The sequence below is a fragment of the Mustela nigripes genome, chromosome 6 (assembly GCF_022355385.1).
Source record: "Mustela nigripes isolate SB6536 chromosome 6, MUSNIG.SB6536, whole genome shotgun sequence".
Lineage (NCBI taxonomy): Eukaryota > Metazoa > Chordata > Mammalia > Carnivora > Mustelidae > Mustela > Mustela nigripes.
This window is the reverse complement of record NC_081562.1, coordinates 104,059,092-104,082,046: the sequence shown is the minus strand read 5'-3', so window position 1 is coordinate 104,082,046 and position 22,955 is coordinate 104,059,092. Positions and strand designations below refer to the sequence as shown.

The window sequence follows — 22,955 nt, the reverse complement described above, 5'->3', positions numbered from 1 at the left end:
AGAGGTCCACGGGCTTTCTGAGTGTTCAGCCTCTTGCATCACACATGTCCTCCTGGAGGGAGAGGCCTGGGCCGGCTGATGTGGCACGTTTGGCTTTTCTCTCCTGAACTGGTGCACGTGTCTTCGGGAAGAGGCCCTCTTATGCTGAGAGCTCCCTCTTTGGTTATCGAGAGCCTCTGAGAACAAAGCCCAGGTTTGCCCCGAAAGGACAATGGCTTGAGGATGAGCCCTCCTCTCAGAATGGTCTCCTGTGTCTTCTGTGCTGTGTGTACCCTTCTCTCCCCCATCCCCTGTCCTGGGCCTGCAGAGGCCAACCTGGACCAAGCTCTCGGACTAGCCACCACCACGGTCAGTGCCCTAAATTCTCAGAGCCTCTGTTTTCTTCCTCTTAAAATGGGGATCCTGCCGGTATTGCCAGCCTCACAGGAGTGCTCTGATGTTCAGAATCAAAGTGAAGTCGTGTTCTTTTTTTTTTTTTTTTAAGATTTATTTATTTATTTGACAGACAGAGATCACAAGTAGGCAGAGAGGCAGGCAGAGAGAAAGAGAGAGAGAGAGGGAAGCAGGCTCCCTGCTGAGCAGAGAGCCCGACGCGGGGCTCGATCCCAGGACCCTGAGATCATGACCTGAGCTGAAGGCAGCGGCTTAACCCACTGAGCGACCCAGGCGCCCCTGAAGTCGTGTTCTTGACCTTCTCTGGGTCATCTTGTGCCACATGAGTGCACATGGTCCTGGAGAAGCTGAGTGGCAGGGCCCCTGCAGTTCTGGCTCCACAGTCTGAGGTGCTGGGATGCTGGTTCCCTCACGGTGGTGCGTGCTCCACAGGGCTGTTGTGGGGGCCGAGGGAAACTGTTATGGGGGAGTGTTGGGAGTGGCAAGGGCCTGTGTCAGTTCTCCCTTGTCTGGGACTTGGAATAGATCTGGGTCTATCATCTTAATTATCAGATAATGGCTAATTTATTTTTCCCATTTAAATATATTCATCATAAAGACAGAGTTGACATAATCCAGTCTCTTGGCCTCAGCTAAGATACACACACTGAGTAAAACTTGCCATCCTAGTCTATATGTTGGACAAAAACCACAGTTCCCATTAGGCTTTTTGAAGTACAGAAAACTGAATACAGAAATACTAAAATACGTGTCATCATTTTGAAGTCCTGTGGGTTTGGGGCGCTCTGGCCCAGAGCTGCTGGCTTATATACGCATACATGTTACTACTGTGACTGTTCTCGTCCGTGTCACACATGCTTACAGATGCTTTCCTGTGCACGTGTTAGTTCAGAGCCTCTGCAGGGAAAACCTGTTCTTTGGTGTCTTTGGACCCATGGAGGGGAAGTAACAGGTGTTGACACCTGCCACGTAAAAGGCGGGGGTGCCTTGGGTGTCCACAGTGCAAGGGGAGACCCATGGGGCAGGACTGGGACAGGTGGGACCAGAGGAGACCGTCCCACGCCTGCAGACAGCCCGTGTGGCCGCAGAGGAGGACTCCTGTCTGAGGAGGGCTCTGACATGTTTATGTAGTATCATCTTCTGTGAGCCAGGTCCTATGCCGGCTGCCAGGGCGCGGAGGGAAACGAGGACTAAAAGGCTTCTCAGAATGTCCCCGTGAAGACACCGTCTGGCAGGTGGCTTCCCAAGGCCCTTAAACTCTAATAAAATAGACTGGACAAGTATTTCGCCCCGTGGCAGAGGAGGAAACTGATCAGAGGAACCAAGTGACCTGTGCTCGTCACAGACCAGGTTCATAGCACAGCAGGGGCGCGAGCCTGATCCCCCGGGGCCTTGTCCGGGGCTCTGGCCACTGGCGTTGGGACAGCTTCCCTGAGCACAAGCCCCTACCCCGCCTCGCCCACACATGCCGTAGTGACCACTGCTGAGGCCCTCCCTTCCAATGTCTCCCCAGGACCAGGCAGCTAAGGACAAGGCCCTGCAGAGCATGGCTCCCATGTCGCCCGCCCAGGCCATCTCCGCCACAGCCTTCCACAGTAAAATGGCCCTCGCCCGGGGCCCAGGCCACCCAGCAGTCTCAGGGGTAAGTGGGGCTGCCTGGAGCCAGAGGCTGAGCCAGCCCCTTCTTCTCACTCCTTCCCATCCTGAGGAGCTGGAGGCACTGGCCAGGCCCCATTTCTCTTGAGTCCTCCCAGGCCTGAAGAACCAGGAGGAAGGAGGGACCAAGGACTGAGGGGCCATGCTAAGGCATGGCTCTGCTGGCATTGGCACTGGCCTCTCGGGGGCCTTGCCAGTGACGCAGCAGGCCTTCCACAAGGGGCAGGTCTGCCCCCAGTAGCCGGCCAACTGGGTAGCTCTACAGAGTTGGCCTGATTGACGGATGGGAGCTGAAGCCCGAGGCGTCGGTGCGGCACCAGCGCAGCCCTGAGCAGCCTCCACCGCTCAGCCCGTCCCCACGCCCCACAGGCACTCAGCACTGTTCTCCTGCCACTCAGAGAGCTGATGCTCAGGAATAGACCCTTGTTTGGATTTTAAATGTCTTGACTGGGGCCAGCTTGGTGACACTTTCAGAATGGTCTAGAAAGGCTCCTCCTTTCCAGGGCTGTGTCCTCACAGGGTTTTCTTGGCTGCAGGGACTAAATCGGTCTTCAGAATGCACCCACAGCATCACCCTTGGCATGTGGGGATGGGACCGGGACGGCCCCTTGCTCAGTGAGCCTCTCGTCCACCGGTGTTCAGAGTGTGTTCAGAGACCGCTAGTCCCTCAGGATATTGCCTAGATAACGACACAAAGTTATCATGTATGAGGAAGTTTGGGACACTTAGAACTAAATAGGTTTCTGAAACCTAGGACTGTTCGGGCCTGATGTGCCGCTACGCACTGTGGGCTTCTAAGGGAAGAATATCCTGCCGTGATGGCCAACCTGGGCTTTCTCCCGAGGAGCACATTCTCAGCAGAGCAGGTCCAGAGACTAGAGCTCCTCAAAACACTTGTGCCGGACAGCAGTGCTAACTCTCTCCTTACCACCCACTGGGTCCAGGCCCCCAGCCCTGCCTTCCAGCTGAGGCCTGCCTGGCCTCCCCCCCCCCCGCCCTGCGGCCCACGTGCCTGGTCCTCTGCTGACTCTGCGCTTTTTGCCTCCTCAGTTTTGGCAAGGAGCTTTGCCGGGCCAAGCCGGAACATCCCACGAGTGAGTATGGCCTGCTGCCGGTTGCTCTCTGAGCTGAACCCGAGCGCATAAACGTGTGCTGTGGAGCCTGGCACCCAGTCTGGGACAGGACCGCAGGCTGGCCTCAGCCTTTGAGCGGGGGCTCCAACTTTGAAATCAGGGTCTCCCGCTCGCAGGCAACAGCCCAGTCTGCAGCATGGACATCCTGGGGTGGCATTTGCCGAAACGCCACTCTGTCCAGGGTGAAGCAGGGCTAGAGCTTGGGACCCCGAGGAAAGGAGGTCAGGGAGCTGCCCTCTGGCAGGCCAGGGAGGGAGGGAAGGCGAGAGGGAGGGGTGGATTTTCCCAGTAGACATGCTGCCTCTGTGGGTCATCCGTGAGACCATGAGTCCACGAGACGGACTTGGCAGGGGAGGGAGCAGGTGGCCAGACCCACCAAGGCCACTGATGGCCAGACCACCAGGGCCAGACCCACAGAGCGTGCTGGACACTGCCGGAGGCTCCTGGGCTGCCGCCTGCCCTAAGGCTTACACCTGCTCTCTCCTGTCTCCCACAGTGTGAAACCTTTCTCTCAGCAAACCTACACTGTCCAGCCTTCGCTGCCTCTGCCAGGTGGGTCGGCAGTGCACGGCTCCCTGGCACCTCGCACGCCTGCAGCTCCTGCCCCCCCTGCCCAGGTCCCAGGTCCCCTGACAACTGGACAGCTCCTGATCTGTTTAGATGCGCATGCTCAGAACAGACATCCCAGTGTCCTGGCTCTGCCCCTTGCCTTTCCCCTACCACGCACACCTCTGTGCTACACCAAGCCTCTTGTGCCACTTGGGCTGCCTGACCTGCTCCCCAGCTTGGGCTCAGGGCCTTCAGGAGTGCACGCTGTCCGAAGGGGAGTGCCTGTGCCCCAGGGCTGCTGTTCCACCTGGTTGCCCCCGTATACTGCAGGAGTGCCCCGGAGAGCTTGGGTCTTGGCATGGCCCCCTTCTTGGTGACACTGTCGTCTTCTCCTTCAAAATGGGAGCTCCAAGGAGAGCATGGCTTTCGAGCCTGGAGCTGCTGGCTAGCAGAGGGAGCCCTCCTGAGCAGAGCTGTGGAGCATGGGTGTCCCTCCTCCCTGTTCAGGGGACACTCCTTTCTCATGAGGGTCCCTCACCTCCTTCCTTCTCTGCAGGACAAGGCAGGATCCTCACCCTTAACCACCTTCTCTGGCCCGGGGAGTGACTCTGCTGACCTTCTAGCCTGGGGCTCGTCCTGTCCTGAGAGCGGGGCGCGCCCCTCTTGGGGTTCTGATCGCTGCTTTCTCCCAGCCCCAAGTAACCCGCCCTCCTGTCTGTCCCCTCCTCTCACTGGCCTCAGCCTCGGTTCAGGCCCTGCTCTTGCCTGCTAACCTGCGTCCCGTTTTATCCCGCCTCCTCTCTTCACTCCGTGATTCACCTCCGGGACCACCCTGTGGTTCCTAGGCTTAACATCTTTTCCTGGCTTCCAGGTGCCTTCTGGGTACTATCTAAAGTCTGTAGTAGGACTTGCATGGCTCTTCTTGGTGACTCAGCTTCTCTCCTCTCCCTCCTGCCCTCCGTGCCTCCACCTGCCCTGCCTCTGGGCTGTGGCTCAGGCTCCCCGTCCTGCAAGTTCTCTGCCCTGCCCCTGCCCAGCTTAGGCGCCCTGAGCGCTCTGCGCCCCCATCTAGCCCTTGATGCTTTTTATTGCCAGTATCGGGTTGGGGGGCCCAGTGTCTGTGAGCGACTACTCTGCGCTTCCACAGGGCCCGTTGTGGCCGGCACATGGCACATCCTCTGTGAGCGGTGCCGCACCGATGAGCGAGCCGTTCAGCTGGGGCATTAGGCATAGCTAACATGTCCAGCACGGCCCTCTGCCCACCGCTTGTTTCTTCTCCGATTCCTTTCTTGAGTGCCCCTGACTTACCCTTGAGTGCTCCTGACCTACCCACCTCAGCACGCGGGCCCCCCACCTCCCTCTCCCGTCCTGGAGTTCTTTTTTTTTTTTTTTTTTAAAGATTTATTTATTTATTTGACAGAGAGAGAGAGAGAGAGATCACAAGTTGGCAGAGAGGCAGGCAGAGAGAGAGAGGGAAGCAGGCTCCCCGCTGAGCAGAGAGCCCGATGTGGGACTCGATCCCAGGACCCTGAGATCATGACCCGAGCCGAAGGCAGCGGCTTAACCCACTGAGCCACCCAGGCGCCCCCCCGTCCTGGAGTTCTGCCTCTGCTTTCTCCCACCCCATCAGGTGCCCCAGCTGGGGGTTTTGCTCCTTTGTGTGCCTCCTGTGTCCCTGACTCTTCCCTCCACCACACTGCTTTTGTTCGGGCCTTCTTCATTTTTCCCCTGAAAATGTCCCCAGGACCGTGCTTCTGACAGCCTCACCCCTGCGTAGTCCTTCCAGAAATGGGCGTCCGATCATTTCACTGCCCCGCCTCCAATCCTGTCACTCCCAAACTCTCAGGCTCAGATTCATGCCGCTTAGCCTGGCCCCCGGGCCCATCTCTTCACCTTTGTTTCCTGCCACGGGCACAAACCCACCTGCTCTCCGGTTCCCCCCCGAGGACCTAGCTTCCAAACCCGCTGAGCTTCTCACAGCCCTCTCCTTTTGCCTCTGCCCGGCCCTCTGCTCTGAGTGCTTTTCCCTGTCTTCACCTCCTGCCTCCTGCGTGTGCTGGCCACTTCCTTCAGGCATCGCTGTCTTTGGAGAAGCCTGTGCTCTTCACGCCCGAGGGCGTACCTTGTCAGTTCTTACCACGTGCCTTACTTCCTTTATTAGCAAACCTGTATGGAGTGCCTGTTCTGAGCCAGGCGCTGTTGTAGGGGCTGGAGAGACAGCAGTGAACAGATCAGGAAGCTTCCTGCCCCCATGGGGCTTCGGCATTGTAGGGGGTTAGGTCTGGTTGTCTCAGACTGGACCTCAAGCTCCCCGGCACTGCAAACCCGGCAGTGCTGCTCAGGAAGCTCTTGGTCCCCCATCCAATGTCCATTTCCCCCCGAGTGCAGTTCTTCCCAGGGGCCCAAGGGTACAGCTTGTACAAGTGCCGCCCTCCACCACCCCTGCAAGGAGGCCTATTTAAGAAAGGCAAGAGAGCTCCTGGTCAGCTCAGGGCCTCCCTGCTGGGCCCGGGATCCTCGCAGAGGCTGTCGGCAGGGAGGCTGTGTGTGGACCGCTCCCCATGTGCCTCTCTCCCTGCGTGCAGGGTTCGAATCTCCTGCAGGACCCACCCCGTCGCCCTCAGCGCCCCCAGCACCCCCATGGCAGGGCCGCAGTGTGGCCAGCTCCAAGCTCTGGATGTTGGAGTTCTCTGCCTTCCTGGAGCAGCAGCAGGACCCTGATACGGTAGGTGCTGGCCCCGGTCTGGCCGGCTCTCTTACCCACTCCTGTTCCCGGAGGCGCCTGTGTCTTCAGCTCTTTCCTCACCTGCTTCTGGCTTCCTGCCCTGGCCTTCTGCCCCACTCCACTTCTGGTTGCCCTCAGTTCCCCTAGTCCTGCCCAGTCTTCCCTTCCACTGGCTCTCCCTTCCCCTTTCCTTTCCTTCATCCACCCCTCCCTCTTTGCTCACTCCGGCCCCTCTCTTCCCCTCCTCCCCTGGCACGGTTGGTGATCCCGCCCCAAAGCCCTCCCCGGTGTCCTCTGTCCATCCCAGTTCTCTTGGCTCTCCCTCTGCTGCTCCTTCCCTGACCTACACTCTTCTCTCCATGCCCTCTGCCCTGCCTCTCAGCCCCCCTGCTCCATCCTTGCCCCTGTGGCTCTGAGGGGCCTCCTATGTCCGGCCCACATCCTTGGGCGCCACCCCCACCCTGTCCCCTTCGTGTCCCATGTCCTGGGTGACCAGCGTCATCTGGAAAGGTCAGAGGAGGAGGAGCTGAAGGAGGCGGGGCACCCAGGGGACTTCACAGACCATTTTACTCTGATGTTTTCAAACTTGTGTTTTCAGCAGAGGAACCATTAATCAAACGCTTATTCAGAAGCCCCGTGTGTACAACAAAAGAAGTAGACTTTCTTTGGGTGTAGTCCAGTGCCTGTGAGGGGCACAGGGGCAGTCCAGCCCCCGTCTGCCGGGTGGAGCACAGTTTGAAAACACCTGATCTCGGCCGGTGGTCTGACATGACAGATAAGAGAGGTCCAGAGGTAGGAAGTGATTTGCTGAGGGCATCCAGTGGCCAGCCAGGACTGAGACGGAGCCCTGTTTATTAGCAGCGACTAGGCCCACTAGGTGCAGGCACAGCTCCGGAGGCTTTATACCCATTAACTTGGCTTTACATCGGGTCCTTTTACTGTCCCCATTTTACCAGTTGGGAAACTGAGGCCCGGAGAGCTGAAGTCACTTGCTCTAGGTCACGCGGCCGTGATCCCAGCTCTGGTCTACTCTGGCTGCCTGCTACACCATACCTGTCCCTCAATCCAGCTGTTCTCTCCGCAGTACAACAAGCACTTGTTCGTGCACATCGGCCAGTCCAGCCCAAGCTACAGTGACCCCTACCTCGAAGCCGTGGACATCCGCCAGATCTATGACAAATTCCCGGAGAAAAAGGGGGGACTCAAGGAGCTCTTTGAACGGGGGCCTTCCAATGCCTTTTTTCTTGTGAAATTCTGGGTAAGCCCTTCGATAAGCTCTTCCTTCCAGTCCCAGCACGTTGATAATAAGGAGGAGGAAAGAGAAGAAGTGGGTATTGGGTGCCCTTTCCACAAGTGCAAGGGGCGGTCCGAGCACACAGCGGCCACAGGGTGGTGGGAGGCTGAACCCAGGAGCCACAGGGGTTGCCGGAGAGCCAAGCTAGCAGGAGAAGGCCCTGTCCTGAGGTGATGACAGCCTCAAGGGGACTACTAGAACAAGACCTCAGGGAACACTGAAGGAGGAGTCGGCAAAGAGGCTACAAGGACTCTTGGAATGCCAAGTCCTGAGTTCACTTTAGGGCCACAGCAGGGCCACTGTTGCGTTGGGCAGGGTCTGCAGAAGTAGGCTATAGATTTAGGATAGCTACCCCAAGAGAGACACCCACCCAGCTTCCCAAACATAGGCTTAGCCTCTGTAGCTTTCCCTACAGGGAGGAGAGCTCCCTGCTTTTGAGTCATCTCCTCTGAGCCCACTAAGCTGTAGTGCCTGCTCTGAGAGCTTACCTCCCAGGGGCCCAGTGCACACAGAAAAGGGGTTCAGGGTGCAGACAAGGGTGTCTGACAAGTGCACACTTAGCCCGTGGTGGAGAAGTGCAGCAGATCCTTCTGGAGCCTGGTTTTGCTTTTCTCCTGTGTGGAATCTGTGGTTTTCCAGATCTCGTGTTTCTTTTTGGTGTCCCTGCTTATTTTTCTGGAAAGCATTCTCTGGTACTTCCCTAAGGAAAAATGTGGTATAGATAAATGTTCAAGTCTTTGCCTGTTGTTCTGTACTTGGTTGATAGTTTGATTGGGTATAGGATCTAAGTCATGAATCATTTTTCTAGAAATGACTTTCAAGAATCATTTTTCAATACACTGCTCCATTGTCTTCAAACACAAGTAGTGTGGTCACTTTCTGATTCTCTGTCCTTTGTTATGTCACTTGGGTTTTGTTTTAGTTTTTGTTTTTTATCTCTGAAAATTTTGCATTTCCTTTCTATGCCTTAACACTCTTTAAGTTTCACATAGAGGAGCTTTGGGATATGTATGTTTTTACTTTCTGATTTTTTAAGCCAGGCCCTTTGAATTGTGAGATTTTGTTACTCAAATTTGGGAAAATTTACTTATATGATTTCTTTCCCTTTGTTGGCTCTGTGTTCTTATCCAAGAACCCATATTAGTCTTATTTTGGATATCCTGGACTTACTCTCTATGATTTTTACAACTCATTTGATTTGTACTTTGATTTGAATTGTACATTTGATTTGATACTCTCTATGATTTTTACAACTCATTATGATTTTCCAACTCATTTTCTTGGAGAGATTTCCTTAACTATATCTTCTAATTCTTCTGAGTTGGTTGAATGTATCTGAGTACATATTACATAGAACCCAGTATAGCAGTGGCATAAATAAGTAGTTTATTTTTCAAGGATTTCAACTCCATGAAATCACTAGAGATCCTCTATGGAGCTTTCTTGGAAGTCACACACAACACTTAATTATTCTGTGTGGTTGTACTCTTAGTTGAGTAAACTGTCATTCTGAATAAAATTAGGGTTCTATGATGATAGAAGAAAATGGATGAGTCTTTGAGTTGCTATTGTGTTCATAGTTCAGTTGATGGCATTTTTCTTAGTGGTTCAGAAGGTCATGGTGCATTGTATAATTAGTGATGGATTAGATTAATGGAATATGGTGGCATTCTCTGCCCCACTTTCTACTGAATGTCTAACTTTGACCATGATATTTTTAATTAATTTTTTTTTAAGATTTTATTTATTTATTTACACAGAGAGAGACAGTGAGAGAAGGAACAGAAGCAGGGGGAGTGGGAGAGGGAGAAGCAGGCTTCCCGAAGAGCAGGGAGCCAAATGTGGGCTCGATCCCAGGATCCAGGGATCCGAGCCGAAGGCAGAGGCTTTAACCCACTGAGCCACCCAGGTGCCTCCCAATATTTTTAATTTTTAAGAGTTCCTTCTTATTCTTTGATGGTATCCTGATCTTATTTCATGACTACAACTTTTCTTTTATCTCCCTGGGATACAAAGTAAGACCCATGTGTTTATGTTTCTTCTGTTCCCTTCTTTGTATTTATTTCCTTTTCATCCTTTTTTCTATGTGTTTTGATGTCTGACAATGTCTGTAATTCTTGGTTCATATATAATTCACCTATCATATAATTCATCGACTTAAAGTGTGTAATTCAATGTTATTTACGGCTTCCCTAATACTTCGTTGTATGGGTAGACCAAGTTTTGTTTATCCATTCATCAGTTGGTGGACCTTGGGGCTGTTTCCACCTTGTCTGAATAATGCTACTGTGGATTTCACACCCAAGTTTTTCTGGGGCTATAGGTTTTCATGTCTTTTGGGGAGACACTTGGGTCTTGAATTGCTCTGTCATATGGCAGCAACTCTTTGCCTTTTTTGAGGAGCTCCCAGACTGTTCTCCGAAGTGGCTGCGCCATAGTACATTCTCACCAGTGGTTTTATGAGGGTCCCTGTTTATCCACATCCCTGCTGACCCTAGATTATTTTCTGTGATTATACCCCTCCCAGTAGGTGTGAAGTGGAATTCCTTGTGGTTTTGATTTGCATTTCCTGTGCTTATTGGTCACCTGTCTGTCCTCTTTGGAGGAATGTCTGTTGAGCTCCTTTGCTGATTTTTAAGTTGGGTTGTCTTTTATTATGGAGTTTGAGCTTATATATTATAGACAGAAGTCCCTTATTGGGTGTGTTTTGGAGATACTGTCTCCTAGGCTGTCAGCTCTTTTCACATTCTTGATAGTGTCCTTTGAAGCAGAGAAGGTTTTCATTTTGGGGAAGTCTGATGGAGTCTTTCCTTTGTTGTTTGCACCATGTCCATATTTAGTGATTGGGAGCTCTGTGTACAGGGTAGGACTTGTCACCTGGTGGGTCACCTGGTGGGCTGCACTTTAAGGTGCTTGGGGTTGTGGAGTCATCTGGTTTTTTTTGAGGGAAACAATAAATGTCAGCATGTTTATTAGACCTTTTTTTTTTCCCCCCCTTGAGGTTGTTCAGTTTCTCCAGAGAATTCTCCTTGAATGATGCCCCCGGAAGGGGATATACTTGGTCCCTGCAGCCAAGGTGTGGGACAGTGGGGAGGACTGGGGATCCAAGCATTTCTTATGCAGCTTTCAGTCAATTCTCTCTCCCCCCTCTGACCTGCTCCCTGAAACCTGACGCCCTCCTGTAAATTTTCTAATGATTATTTCTTGGTCTTCTGTCAAAGGGTGGGAGAGGTGGGCCTCACCACTCTTGGTACGGCCTTTCAGTCAGTGTCTTGTGCGAAGAAGCCCGTGCCTTCCCTGCCTGTACTGTCCTGGCTTCTCCAGGCCCAAGCCCCTCAGGGCTTCTCTCAACCATGGCTGCTCACTTTTTACTCTAAGACCTCTGAAGGTGCTTTGAGGCTGTGATTCCACTTGCTTCCTTTACCCGTAGAGTTCCTTCTAGCTCTGGTCAGCCTTTAGCCTTCTTAAATTTGTGGAACTCTCTTGCCCGTGTGGTTTCGCCTCTGTTTGCTTCATGTTTATGGCACAACACATTAAAAAAAGTTCCTTGCTATTGTTTCTAGTTGGTTCCCTGGAAGGGAAAAAAGTGAACTTGTATCGTTTGTCTTCCATTTTAACCAGATGTCCTGGAAAGCAGCTTTAACTAGAGTGTCACCTCTCGAGGATTGGTAGTCCTTGTTTGGCATGCTGGTTTGAGAAGATCTAGAGGCAGAAGGTTCCAGATTGACTAGTGATGACCACCATGGGTGTAGCAATGGGGGTAGATAGTGGCACTTGGCGACATCTTTACCATCCCTTCTCTTCAGGTAATGAGGAATCACAGAAGGTTTCCCAGCAGGGAAGGACACGGCCAGAGTTGTCCTGAGCTGGATCAGTCAACCGTCCAGACTGGAAGTGAGGAGGAGGCTGCTCTAGTTTAGGTCAGGCAGGACCTCACCCAGACAGGCTGGCCTTAAGAGTGTGATGTATGGGGCAGGATGTCTTTCTTCCTTTTTCCAGGAGGAGCTTAACCCCACTTCACTTCCCCATTTCCTCTCTCTACTGTCCCTTTTGGCCCCGGCCCTGAAGTTGGAAGTAAGAGGCTTTGCTACGGGCCGCCGTCAGCAGCGTCTCTGTGTAGCAGGCGCAGTAGCTCCCGTTCCCTCCTGTGTGTTGAGGGGGCTCCTGGCGCTTTTTTTGGGGGGGGAAGCCCGCACACTCTCTTGAGTGATCCTTCCCCCAGGCCCCGCCAGTCCCGACTTAGCCTTGGCTTGGAAGAAGGACCTTGGGGGAGGTGATTAGTGACTCCTTCTCAGCAGTGGCTCAGCTACCCTGAGGTTGTCATTTCAGAAGGAAGGCCTGGTTGGCAGGAGGCATTTGTGGAAACAGTACCTGGGGGGCGAGGGGATGGGGAATTTGGGGCCTTTTTCACTAGCTCCTGCCTTCTTTTAGTTAGTAGTAATATTCTGTATTCTTCTAGCCACCATCCAAATGAGGACCATCCTAGGCCTCCCCTTTCACAAAAGAGGGGGACACTGAGGAATGGAGTAAGCAAGGGCCTGGCTTTGAGACGTCCAGCCAGGGTAAGCCTCTTTCCTGTAGTCGTTCTTGTGACATGCACATGACGTAGGTCAGGGCATTCAGTGGAAGGTTACACCAGGCACTGTCCATCACTTTACATGTATCAGCATGTTTCATGCTTGCCGCAACACTGAAGGCAGGTTCAGTTGACGGCCTCATTCTCTACAGGGGAAACTGAGGCACAGAGCGGTGAAATGACTTGCCAGGGTCAGCCAGTTCATAGCGGCTTAACAGATTCACACTCAGTGTGTGTCTAGGGTGTGTGCTTGGAACCAGGACATGGAACTGCCCAACCTTACAGAGTGGCTGTGGGATGACCCTACGTGGGGTCCTGCTTCTGCTGGAGAAGGCTGTGGATTGCCTATAAGAGGCTCCACAAGGCCCTGAGGAGCAGCAGATAGTGGCAGTGCAGAGACAGCAGACTGAACTGTGCATCCTGGGTAGAGTTGGGCAGTTGGGCTTCTTGGGTTCTCTGGAGCCCAGACTTCTCTTCCAGAAAATGAGGACTGGGGCGCCTGGGTGGCTCAGTGGGTTAAAGCCGCTGCCTTTGGCTCGGGTCATGGTCCCAGGGTCCTAGGATCAAGCCCCGCATCAGGCTCTCTGCTCAGCGGGGAGCCTGCTTCCCTTCCTCTCTCTCTGCCTGCTGCTCTGCCTACTTGTGATCTCTGTTCGTCAAATAAATAAGTAAGATCTTAACAAAAAAAAAAAAAAAAGAAAGAAAGAAAGAAAATGAGGACTGTCCTGCCTGCAGGTGAGAGTGGGCAAGTAGGGAAAGGAATTAGAATGTTCTCTCCAGCCTTGCTTGTGGCCCACATCCTTCCTTCCTTCTGATGCTTTCATTTATCATTTGGTGATAGGGATGGATGGGAGAAGGAAGGGAGGGGACAGTTGGTGCTGAGGAAATTGGTCAGGCCAGTTCTCTGTGTGGTCCCTGCACTCTGCCCATGGGCTGTACCCGTGGCCCCTGCTGTGTGGGCCCAATATGGCCCTTGTCTTCCAGGTGCTCATATTCCAAGTGGGAGGATCTGGAGCAAATCTCATGTTCTTGGGCAATAACTAGTGTACAGATATAGGGGAGTGTGGTGGGCTATAAGTGGGGCCCTCCTGGTGTGTCCTGGGGGAGCAGAGGGGCAGCAGTGGGCTCCAGCTGGGATGTAGAGGCTCTTGTCTCTGCTCTGCAGCTCAAGAGCCGTGGCCCGAGTGTATCTCCACTTCTCTGGGCCCGTTTCTCCATCTGAACCATCAGCAGTTTTGTTCTTAATGGTCTGCAGGAGGCTGTGTGTCTGAGGGCCCCAAGGTGCCCTGCCCTTTGCTTGAGCCTCTAGAGCCAGTCCCTCTCTGAAGAGCAGACACTTGGTCAGGGAAAGGACAGGTGAAATCAGAGATGGGGGCCTGCCAGCGGCCAGGGCTCCAGGGCAGTCATCTGGTCTCTCCTGTATGGGGTGGGCAGAGGCACCAGGGTTGTACAAATTCTGTGATGGGGGAAAAGGAAATGCTCCTCTTTGCTACGCATGAGCCTTTTGGTCAGCTCTGGGGTCCTCACAACCATCTGGAACCCTCCGCTCCTGCCCCTGGCCTGGCCACTCCCTCCCCTGGGAGGCGGGGCGGCACTCCTTAGAAAGGAAACAAAGCTGCCTCCTCCAAAGCCTTCCCTTCTAGATGCTGGGGAGTTGACCAGCGCCTTCTTGGAGTGGGAGGAGGACTTTGATGTCCCTAACCCAGCCTCCTAGCCCATCCGCAGTGGAAGTTACTCTTCCTTTGATGGGGCCGTGGTGGTATTTCCTAGGCTGCTGCCTGGGGGACAAATCATTTCCAGCTGGAGCTGGCGCGGGGTGCAGGAGGGTTGAGTTGTGAGACTATGCTCTGTTGGGTGGGACATGCAGGGTCTGGCGCAGGGACTGAGAAGCTGAAGTCTCTTCTTCCTTCCCCACAACATGTGGGACCAGCTGGGGCCACCTCTGTCCTCAGGGCAGTGGAGAGGGGGCTCGGGGACACCGAGGGCTGTTAACACCAGTCTGCAAGTTGAAAAATGCCGGGCAGAGGTGAACTGAGGCCTCGGAGGGAGGAGAGTACATCAGACCGGCCCCCATCCCAGCCTGCTGCTCCCTTTGGGCCCTGACATTTCTCCCAGGCACATGCCAGCACATGACAATGAATCTGAGCCCCTCCGGCCCCCTCTCCTGGGCTGCGGCTGTCTCAGCTCATCTGTCTGTCACCCGATCCCCCACACCTGTTCCAGGCCCCGCCTGGGCTGCCCACCCACACCACAGCTATGAATAGGGCGAAGGGAGGAGAGTGTGGGGCACTCGGAGGGCAGGAGGGCGAGTGCCTCTTCTGCTGAGAAAGAGAAAACCAGCACGGTAGAGTGAGGGGGTGCCAGGGTGGACAAGAAGTGTGCGATGTGTACGATGTGTGGGGCAGTCCTCCGGGAGGATAAGGCAGTGAGGCCAAGAGGAGGTGGGGGGCAGGGTTTGTCTGGGTCACCGCCCACATCTGCTTGGCTCTGGGCTGCGCGGCCACAGGGCCGGCCGGCCCCAGGATGCACAGCAGGAGCTTGTTTTCTTTCCCACTACCTCCTTCTCTCTCTTCCTCTCTCTGTACCACTCACAGCATCTCACTCGTGCTCCTTGCTGTCCCACCAGTTATGAATTCCTTGATAGCAGAGACAACGTTCAGCCTCTTTGGACCCCACTCCCCTTGACTGTGCTGGGCTGGGGCGGGAGACATGGGTGACTGAGGGATGGAAGAGCCAGGTGAGTGGGAGGCTAGGACCAAGACCTGCGTGTGCTGGGGCAAAGGTTATGGTGGGGCAGGGATGCGGGGCTCACCGCTCATCTCACTTAGCGCCACCCAGCGGTGAGAGGCTGAACAGCCACAGGCGGCAGCCGTGGCGGGGGCGGGGTACGGGGTTGGGAGGAGGGCCTCGCCCCAGGCCTGGCCGGGGCCCCTGGGAGAGCTGAGTCCTTGCTGGCAGGGTGCTTACCATCTGGAAGGGGCCGAAGGCATCTGAACAGATTCTGGCAGCACAAGGTGGTGAAGGGCATGGCATGTCCAGAGCGGTGCGGGGGCGCTAGGCAACTGTGACCTTTGTGCGCTGGGAAGAACCTGGGAGGGATTGGGCCGGTCCTGCCCAGCCCTGGTGCACAGCATTCTTTTTGGTGGCATACAAACAAATATTTCTCCTTTAATAGTTACGCAGTAATTATCACAGAAAAAAATAGAGTTCCTGACTGATTTCCTGGACTTAGCATGGACGTAAGGAATGAGTGGATTTAAGAGAAAACAGTGGGGATAGAACAGGGCCCCGGTAGGTGCTACACAAGCATGTCGTTCATCAAGAGGACCCCGGCGGTGGCTGTGGTTCGAGCGCCATCATTCTGTGCCCTGGCCTTGCCCCTTGGCTGGCACCCACCCTCCCGTGTTCGGGTGCCTGCCCTTCATAGGCAGCCGACCTTCCTCCCAGCTCTTGTTCACGCTCCTGCCCTGTGCTTCTGGCTGCAGCATACTTTGAGCAAACTGTTCCTTTTTAAAGAAGTCTGACAAACTTGGTTTCCTAGGAGGAGCATGTGACTTAGCGGGGAAAATAGGAGACGGAGAGCTGGATTTTGGTCCCAGTTCACCACGTACTTCACCGGAAGGCCTTTGCTGGTCCCAGCTGCCCTCAATTCCCAGCCCAGGGAGGACCGCCCCCGCCCCACCCCCAGCCAGGACTCAGGGCACCCCTTGCTTGCCCAGCTCCATCCCCACCCCAGGGCCGAGATGCTGCTATTTATTTCGGAGGCTGAGCCTTGAATGTAGCTGGAATTCCTTGTTCTCCTTTCTTCCTAGTGGCCTCATTAAAACCATTGCAGAGTGCACTAAACCTGTGCCATTCTATTCAGCATGAAAACAGCCCATTTTCTTTTTCTCATCATGAAAGTTAACATATCCTCATTGTGTTCCATAACCTGCCTTTTATTTTTTTCACTCGGCAATCATCTTCATTTCACCACAGTAAACACAGGCCCTCCTCAGTAAACTCAACAGGAAACTCAGGCCCTTGTGGCGACCTAATATTTTCATTGTGCTGTAAGACATTGAACCAGTCCCCAGCAGTCCAGACAATGTTCTTCCTCTCAGAAAACTTCTTTCCCCAAAGGAGAGAAACATAATGACTGAGCATCCCCTAATGGCTGGTAACAGAACTGCCTGGTGCCCGGCTCTGAATGGTGCCAGAACCTTCCGTGGTTCTGGGGAGCCCCTGAGTTTTGCTCAGAGGAGGCCTTGGTGTCAGATTCTTCAGCCTCAACCGGAGCTATTGCGTCGTGGGGCTGCCGCGCTCTAGGTCCAGCCTGGCGGTGCTCAGGCTGCTTGTGTGGGTGGGAGGAGAGAATGCACCCTCAGAAGAAGCCTTTTTAGATCTGTGCGTTTGTTCTGAGTTCTGAATTGCTCTGCTAGCAGGCCCTGGCTCAGATGGGATGATTCACTGGGGGGCCCTAACTTGGGGGATGGGGACCCCTAACTGGCTTAGGGCTTCAGAAGCACAGTGTCTGCCTGAGAGCTGCCAAGGCGTGGACTTGTCTCATCTGAGCTCTCCCTCCGTCCCTGTAACTCTACCGGACGCAGTAAGCGTGGGAGTGGGAGCTTGAAGACCTGTGTCTCGTCGCTTGTCAGCTCTGTGGGGCTGGGCCAGGCCTGTGGTCAGGGAGCCTCACTGGTCATGCTGAAGCCAAGATCCTGCTTCTATCCCACTTGCAGGGGATGTGTGTGAAACTGGGAGTCTTACCCCATGTTGGCTAAGAGAAAAATTTCAAATCAACCCAACACCCAGCAGGAGGCACTTGAGGCTCTGCTGTCAGCAGAGGAAGAAAAGATGTGTGTTGGGGAACAGCAGGAAGCTGATCTAGGGGACCAGGGGCTCCCAGGCCAGGCTGGGGAGCAAGCATCAGGTTCTCTGATGGCAAAGGGTCAGTGAAAGGGTTTTAACCATGGAGGGGTGCAGTTAGACTCGTCTTTTGAAGAGAATTCTCAGAGAACGTAGAGAATGAACCGAAGGGAGGAAGACCAGCAGTGGAGGGGCTTCGTCTGGAGGCTGCAGCAGAGATGTGAAAAGTCAGGGGTGACTGGACTCAGTACTGCCATAGACATGGGTGAGAGGCCGGCCCCCAGAGCCGTTTCCAAAAGAGCACTGGCAGGGTCCAGTGACCAGCTGGACTGGAGGATGAGACGGAGAGGAGTCCTGGCACCCCCTCCTACTCTCCCCTCCGCCAGTCTCCCATTCTGGCTTTCTGTTCCCACGCTTACTGCACTATCAAAATTGACTCTGGAAAGGATCTGACAAATTCATACTAAAATAGAAATGACTGATATAGATTCAGTTGTTTGCAGTTTAACAAGAGCAAAGCCTTAGACTGTAAAACCATAAAACCTGAAGTCCTAAAGACAAAGTTGGGGGCCCCAATGCTGGATGTTTTGGTGCCTAAATGGGTAGCGGAGGCCTATGACTAACGCAGATGACAGTGTTCTCTTTTTCCATTGTTTAGGTAACACATCCTGACTTTACACCAGGCCTGGCTGTGGAGAAGGGTGGAAGCTTTCCAAGATCCTACTCTCCCAGTTCTTTTCAGGCCTTCCTGATGTCTTGCTGGCCCTAGAACCTGGACGGTGGCCCCAGAGTTCTCCCTAGGTCCACTCCCAGCAGGGCCTCTGTTGACTCACCAGTCCACTGTGAGTCTTCCCTGTGTCTTCCTCCAGGCAGACCTCAACACCAACATCGAGGATGAAGGCAGCTCCTTCTACGGGGTCTCCAGCCAGTACGAGAGTCCAGAGAACATGATAATCACTTGTTCCACCAAGGTCTGCTCTTTTGGCAAGCAGGTGGTAGAGAAAGTGGAGGTAGGAGCCCCCCAACCCCGCCCCGCGTGTTTGTTAAGGCCCATCCCTGCCTCAGGCTGCCCTTCATCCTGTCCCCACCGCTTTGCCCACGTCTGTCTGAGTCCGTGAGCTATTCCTCTCACATGCCCGCCAGTTATCAGTAACCCAGCTCATGTCCAACCCAACCCGATGCCAGGCTGGCACCAGGGCAGAGAGCACGCCCAGCCCCGGGCTTCTCAGCCCCTGCCACCCCTGTGGTCACCTGGGGACCGTGGAAACACACCAGTGCCTAAAACCCTCTCTGCACCAATAGTGGTTTATAAAATGCTTTTTGAGTTTTTTTTTTTTTAAGAGATTTTATCCATTCATTTGACAGAGAGATCACAAGCAGGCAGAGAGGCAGACAGAGAGAGAGGGGGAAGCAGGCTCCCCGCCAAGCAGAGAGCCCAATGAGGGCCTTGATCCCAGGACTCTGGGATCATGACCTGAGGTGAAGACAGTCTCCCAACCCAGTGAGCCACCCAGGTGCCTGCCCCTTGAGTTATTTTTAATTAAATGTTTATTTTGAGAGAATTACATACAGCTCCACATGCTGTGCCATTGTCACCCCGTGTACCTTCACCCGGCAGTGTCCTGTGTAGCTAGAGTATTATATTGGCAGCCGGGAGATCAACATCGGGATAGCCCTGCAGTGTGGCTCAGACGTACCCTGCTCCCGCACCCTTGTCGTGCCTATTAGTGTGTGTTCATATGCTGGCAGGACTGAGTCACTGCTCTGTCCCATCTTGCCTAGTACCACTGCGCTTTTGTCCTTGAGCTCCCTCCTCCTCGGCCTGGTCTGCCCGTCACTGACGGAGGAGGTGGACAGTGAGTGGGTCACGGAGCTTCCCCAGAGAGCTGGGCCGGGGCAGGAAGTGGTCAAGAGAGATTCTAAGCCCCCGCTGCCCCCTGGGTCCTGCAGACAGAGTACGCCCGCTATGAGAACGGCCACTACTCCTACCGCATTCATCGGTCCCCGCTCTGCGAGTACATGATCAACTTCATCCACAAGCTGAAGCACCTGCCCGAGAAGTACATGATGAACAGCGTGCTGGAGAACTTCACCATCCTGCAGGTGCGTGATGGGGGGCAGGTGCGCTGCAGGTGTGCGGCAGGAAGGGATCAGTGGGTCGAGACAACGTCGTGCCCCTGTTTGGGGCTTTAACTCTCATCTTTCTTGTCCCCTGCAGGTGGTCACCAACAGAGACACGCAGGAGACACTGCTATGCGTCGCCTATGTCTTCGAGGTGTCAGCCAGCGAGCACGGGGCTCAGCACCACATCTACCGGCTGGTGAAGGAATAAGAGACTCAGGGAGCAGGGAGGGGGGAAGAGACGTCGTGTGTGCAGGGATGTGGGGAGGGGATCTGCAGAGGCCCGAAGTGCCAGGAGAGCGGAGAGGTCCCGACTCTTCCTGTCCAGGAACAAACTGTGCCTGAACCTGCAATGCCCAACCCCAAATAAACCCAAGATGGTGTGTATTTTCCCAGGACCTGATCTGGCTGTCTGAGCCTCGGGAGGGACCGTGGGAGAAGGGGAGCAGACTGGGAAGCAGGCCAGAAGCAGCCCCACAGGTGCCCCATGGACTCGGCCAGGAATGTCGCCAGATGCAGAGCTCCCGATGGGATGGATCCCCTGCTGCCATTCGAGCCCTGCACTGTGCTGCCAGCCACGCTGGGGGGTCGGGGCTTGGGTTCAGGGCTCTGTGCTGGGCATCCCCGCGTATGCCCCTGCAGGGACTGGTGCATGGTGTTGCGGCCACCATTGGTGCCCTGTCTGCAGGACAGCCAACAGGGAGGCTTGGTCCAGTCCAGGGCTCAGGTTTTAGGTGTGGAGGTGACAGTTATTGGAAAGGCCGGGAGGGGATGTAGCCAGAACTCTCTAGAAGTTTTCATGCATCCCCGGTGAGAGTGGGTTCCATAGCCCAGAGCTTGAGACAAGGAGGGCAGGAGTGGCGGTGCTGAGGCCAGCCTGTGGAGTTTAGGTGGTGAGGCTGGTGTCACGCAGCACTGTTTGTGGGGGTGAAGGCCGAGAAGGTGGGTCAAAGGTCTGTAGTGGACCAGTGGTCTCTAAGACCACCCAGTTCTCGTGTTCTGTGAGTCCTACCTCGGGCTCCCTGCCAGCCTGGTTATCTGCTGGGTGGTGACTGCCTCTGAGCCAGCCCAGGCTTTGTGCTCCCTCCCGGGACAGTGGTAGTTTCTGTGTGCCCTGTGGGTGGAGGAGGGCTGTGGAGCCCACCCTGGGCCTCGAGGGAACCAGTGAAGGGTTCCCTGGTTTCTCTCTTCAGAGAACTGTACAGGCTTAGGGTTTTGGTGGTCCTGGCTTCAGTCCCGGTATTCCTAGCTGTCTGACCTCTGGCAAATTTCTCCACCTGTCTTAGCCTTGGGGTCCTTTGCTCTCCGTAAAGGGGAGGGCAATGGGGCAATAGCACCGACCTTAGGAGGCCTTAGTGAGAAGGAGAGCTGACGTCCGAAAGTGCCTGGTGCAAGATGCACTAATGAATGTAATTATTTTATCCTCCCCTCCCTCAGGGAGGCCTGGGTCTGGTTCTTTGCTGCCATCTAGTGGCCCTCTATCACCCTTAATGGGAACCACAATTCCAGAAGCCTGGAGCAGAAGGGAATGGAGGTTCAACCGGCAGGTGTTTACTTTGTGCCCAGCACTCAGGAAGCTATTATGGGAGTACAGAAGTGACTAAGACAGCATCTAGGAGGTGTCACGGAATGGTGGTTAGGATTGAGGGCTTGAGTCAGACAGCTAGGATCGAAATCCTGGCATTCAGCTGCTGAGTAGCTTTGTGGCTTTGGGGCAAGTTACTTAATTTCACTGTGCCTCAGTTTCCCCATCTGTAAAATGGGTATTATAAGAGTACCTACCTCGGATACGTAGAGTGCCTAGAATGTGCCGAGCACATAAATGTGTTCGAGAAATACACATTATTATTAATAGCCAGAGCTTGCAGTCTGAAGAGTTGGACTGGAGACTCCTAAGCAGGGCTGGCTGTGCCTCACCGAAGCTAGAGGTCAGAGCTGCGAGAGAGCAGGGGTTGGTAGACCCAGGGAAGAGGCTGCCCCTTAGAGGATGGGCAGTGCTTAGATAAGCAGGTGGGACGAAGGCTGGCCAGCCTTCCAGATGGGGAAAGGAAGCCAGCTGTCTGGTGTCCTGCCCTCACAGCCGGGGGCTGCCTCTTCTCCCCAGAAAACAACTTTAACCAAAAATGCCTCTGGACTGCTGCTAGACCTCGTGCCAAGTTGCGTGACTCCACTGTATGTGGGGGTCGGCTCTCATAAAAGACGTGCTGTGGGGCAGGGGTCATGGGGTCCAGGAGGCCCTGAGCAGACAGCATGTGCTCACATGTCCACGGCGGGTTTGTGTGAGGCTCTCCCACCCCTTCCCGGTCACTGTCACAACCCTCACCCTGCGCCTTTCCCCTCGGGCTGTTTGGATAAGGAGAACTCATGATGCCTCCCCTTCTGGCTTGACTGGACCTTCAGGCAGATGCTCACAAGGATGTGTGAGCAGCCTCTTGGCCGTGGCACACATGCAGGGGTTCAGGAGATGAGCCTTTGGATCACAGTGACAGCGAGGCAGGGCAGATGCCCGGGCCAGGTGTGAGCTGGGCATGCTCCCTTCTCTTCAGGAGCTGACCTCAGTTGCCTCGTGGAAAGTCATGTACTTAGAGCTGTAGGTTCCAGACCTTTCAGCCATGGGGAATGCAGGTGTAGATGCCTCTCCCCCTGGTACAGTGCAGGCTGTGGCCCTGGGGGACAGTGGGAGCTCTGACCTGGCCCACCACTCTCCCAGGCTTCTCTGGCACTCCCCTGTGCCCTCTGAATCAGGCATCCTTCCCTGCCTTTAGGCCTTGGCCCTGCAGCTTCCCCTGGCCAGTTGTGCCCTGGCCTCTCCTCCTCCTGGAGAACTCCTACTCATACTTAAGGGGCCGGCGCGCGATCACCCCCTTTCATGCAGAAGGGTGAGTCACACCTGCCCTTGTGTGGCAGAAGCCTTCTGTTTCTGACCCAGAACACAGGGACTGCTGTCGTCCCTTCTCATCCTCAAGTCAGGGGCGGTGTGCCATCCCCATGGGACAGATGCAGGAAGCAGGGCACAGAGCCGTGACCTCACTTCCCTGGAGTGTTCATGTGTTCACTCGGTTAGCAGCTGTTTGCTTCTGCTCCATGCCGGGCGCTGGAATCACTGACCCAGGCAGACAGGGTCCACTGAGGAAGAAAACGAAGTGAGCAAGTAATGGGACATACAGCCTGACACATGCTTTCAAGGCAGAGAAGGGTGCTGACATGAGAGTCCCTGGGGAAGCCTTGTGGCCTGGGGAAGGTGGGGGGAAGGCATTGTGAGGAGAGGCAGGGAGGTATGGTGTGGGGCAGGTGCAGAAAGAGCTGTATGGGCTAAGCTACAGGGGCGACAGGCTAGATCGGGCCCCGGGCCAGCCGTCCAGACCCCGGGGGCGAGGGGGAAGGAGACGCAAGCCAGCTCCCTCTCCCAGCCCACCACCCCCTAGCTTGGCAAGGACTTTGGATTTTATTCCATGCGAAGGGAGGTCCTGGAAGTGTTTGAAGCAAGGGAGTAAGTCTTTTTGATCTTTAATCTTCGATTTTTTTTAAGAAACCGACGCTGGGGCTAGTGGGGCCCACAGAGAAGCATGTGTAATTGTCTGCTCCTGCGTCTGTCTTTCCTCCCAGACTCTGTCTGTGGGTGGAGACTGTAGCTTCCTCCGTCTGTTACTTTCTGTAAAC

At 54.7% G+C, this 22,955-nt stretch overlaps 1 protein-coding gene across 2 annotated transcripts in view; it reads left to right on the top strand.

The window, feature by feature from the left end:
• The window catches only part of TEAD4 (TEA domain transcription factor 4), a 63,323-nt gene extending 43,630 nt beyond the window's left edge, over positions 1 to 19,693 (top strand). Inside the window, exons 6-13 of one of the 2 annotated variants that reach the window (XM_059403799.1) lie at positions 1,907 to 2,035; positions 3,100 to 3,143; positions 3,679 to 3,734; positions 6,317 to 6,456; positions 7,541 to 7,714; positions 18,044 to 18,184; positions 19,125 to 19,277; positions 19,393 to 19,693. In XM_059403799.1, coding sequence (XP_059259782.1) covers positions 1,907 to 2,035; positions 3,100 to 3,143; positions 3,679 to 3,734; positions 6,317 to 6,456; positions 7,541 to 7,714; positions 18,044 to 18,184; positions 19,125 to 19,277; positions 19,393 to 19,506 — 951 coding nt within the window. In that variant the 3' untranslated portion in view covers positions 19,507 to 19,693. The remainder of the gene's footprint in view (positions 1 to 1,906; positions 2,036 to 3,099; positions 3,144 to 3,678; positions 3,735 to 6,316; positions 6,457 to 7,540; positions 7,715 to 18,043; positions 18,185 to 19,124; positions 19,278 to 19,392) is intronic. The other variant, XM_059403800.1, reaches the window with a different exon arrangement.
• The last annotated feature ends 3,262 nt before the right edge of the window (positions 19,694 to 22,955 follow it).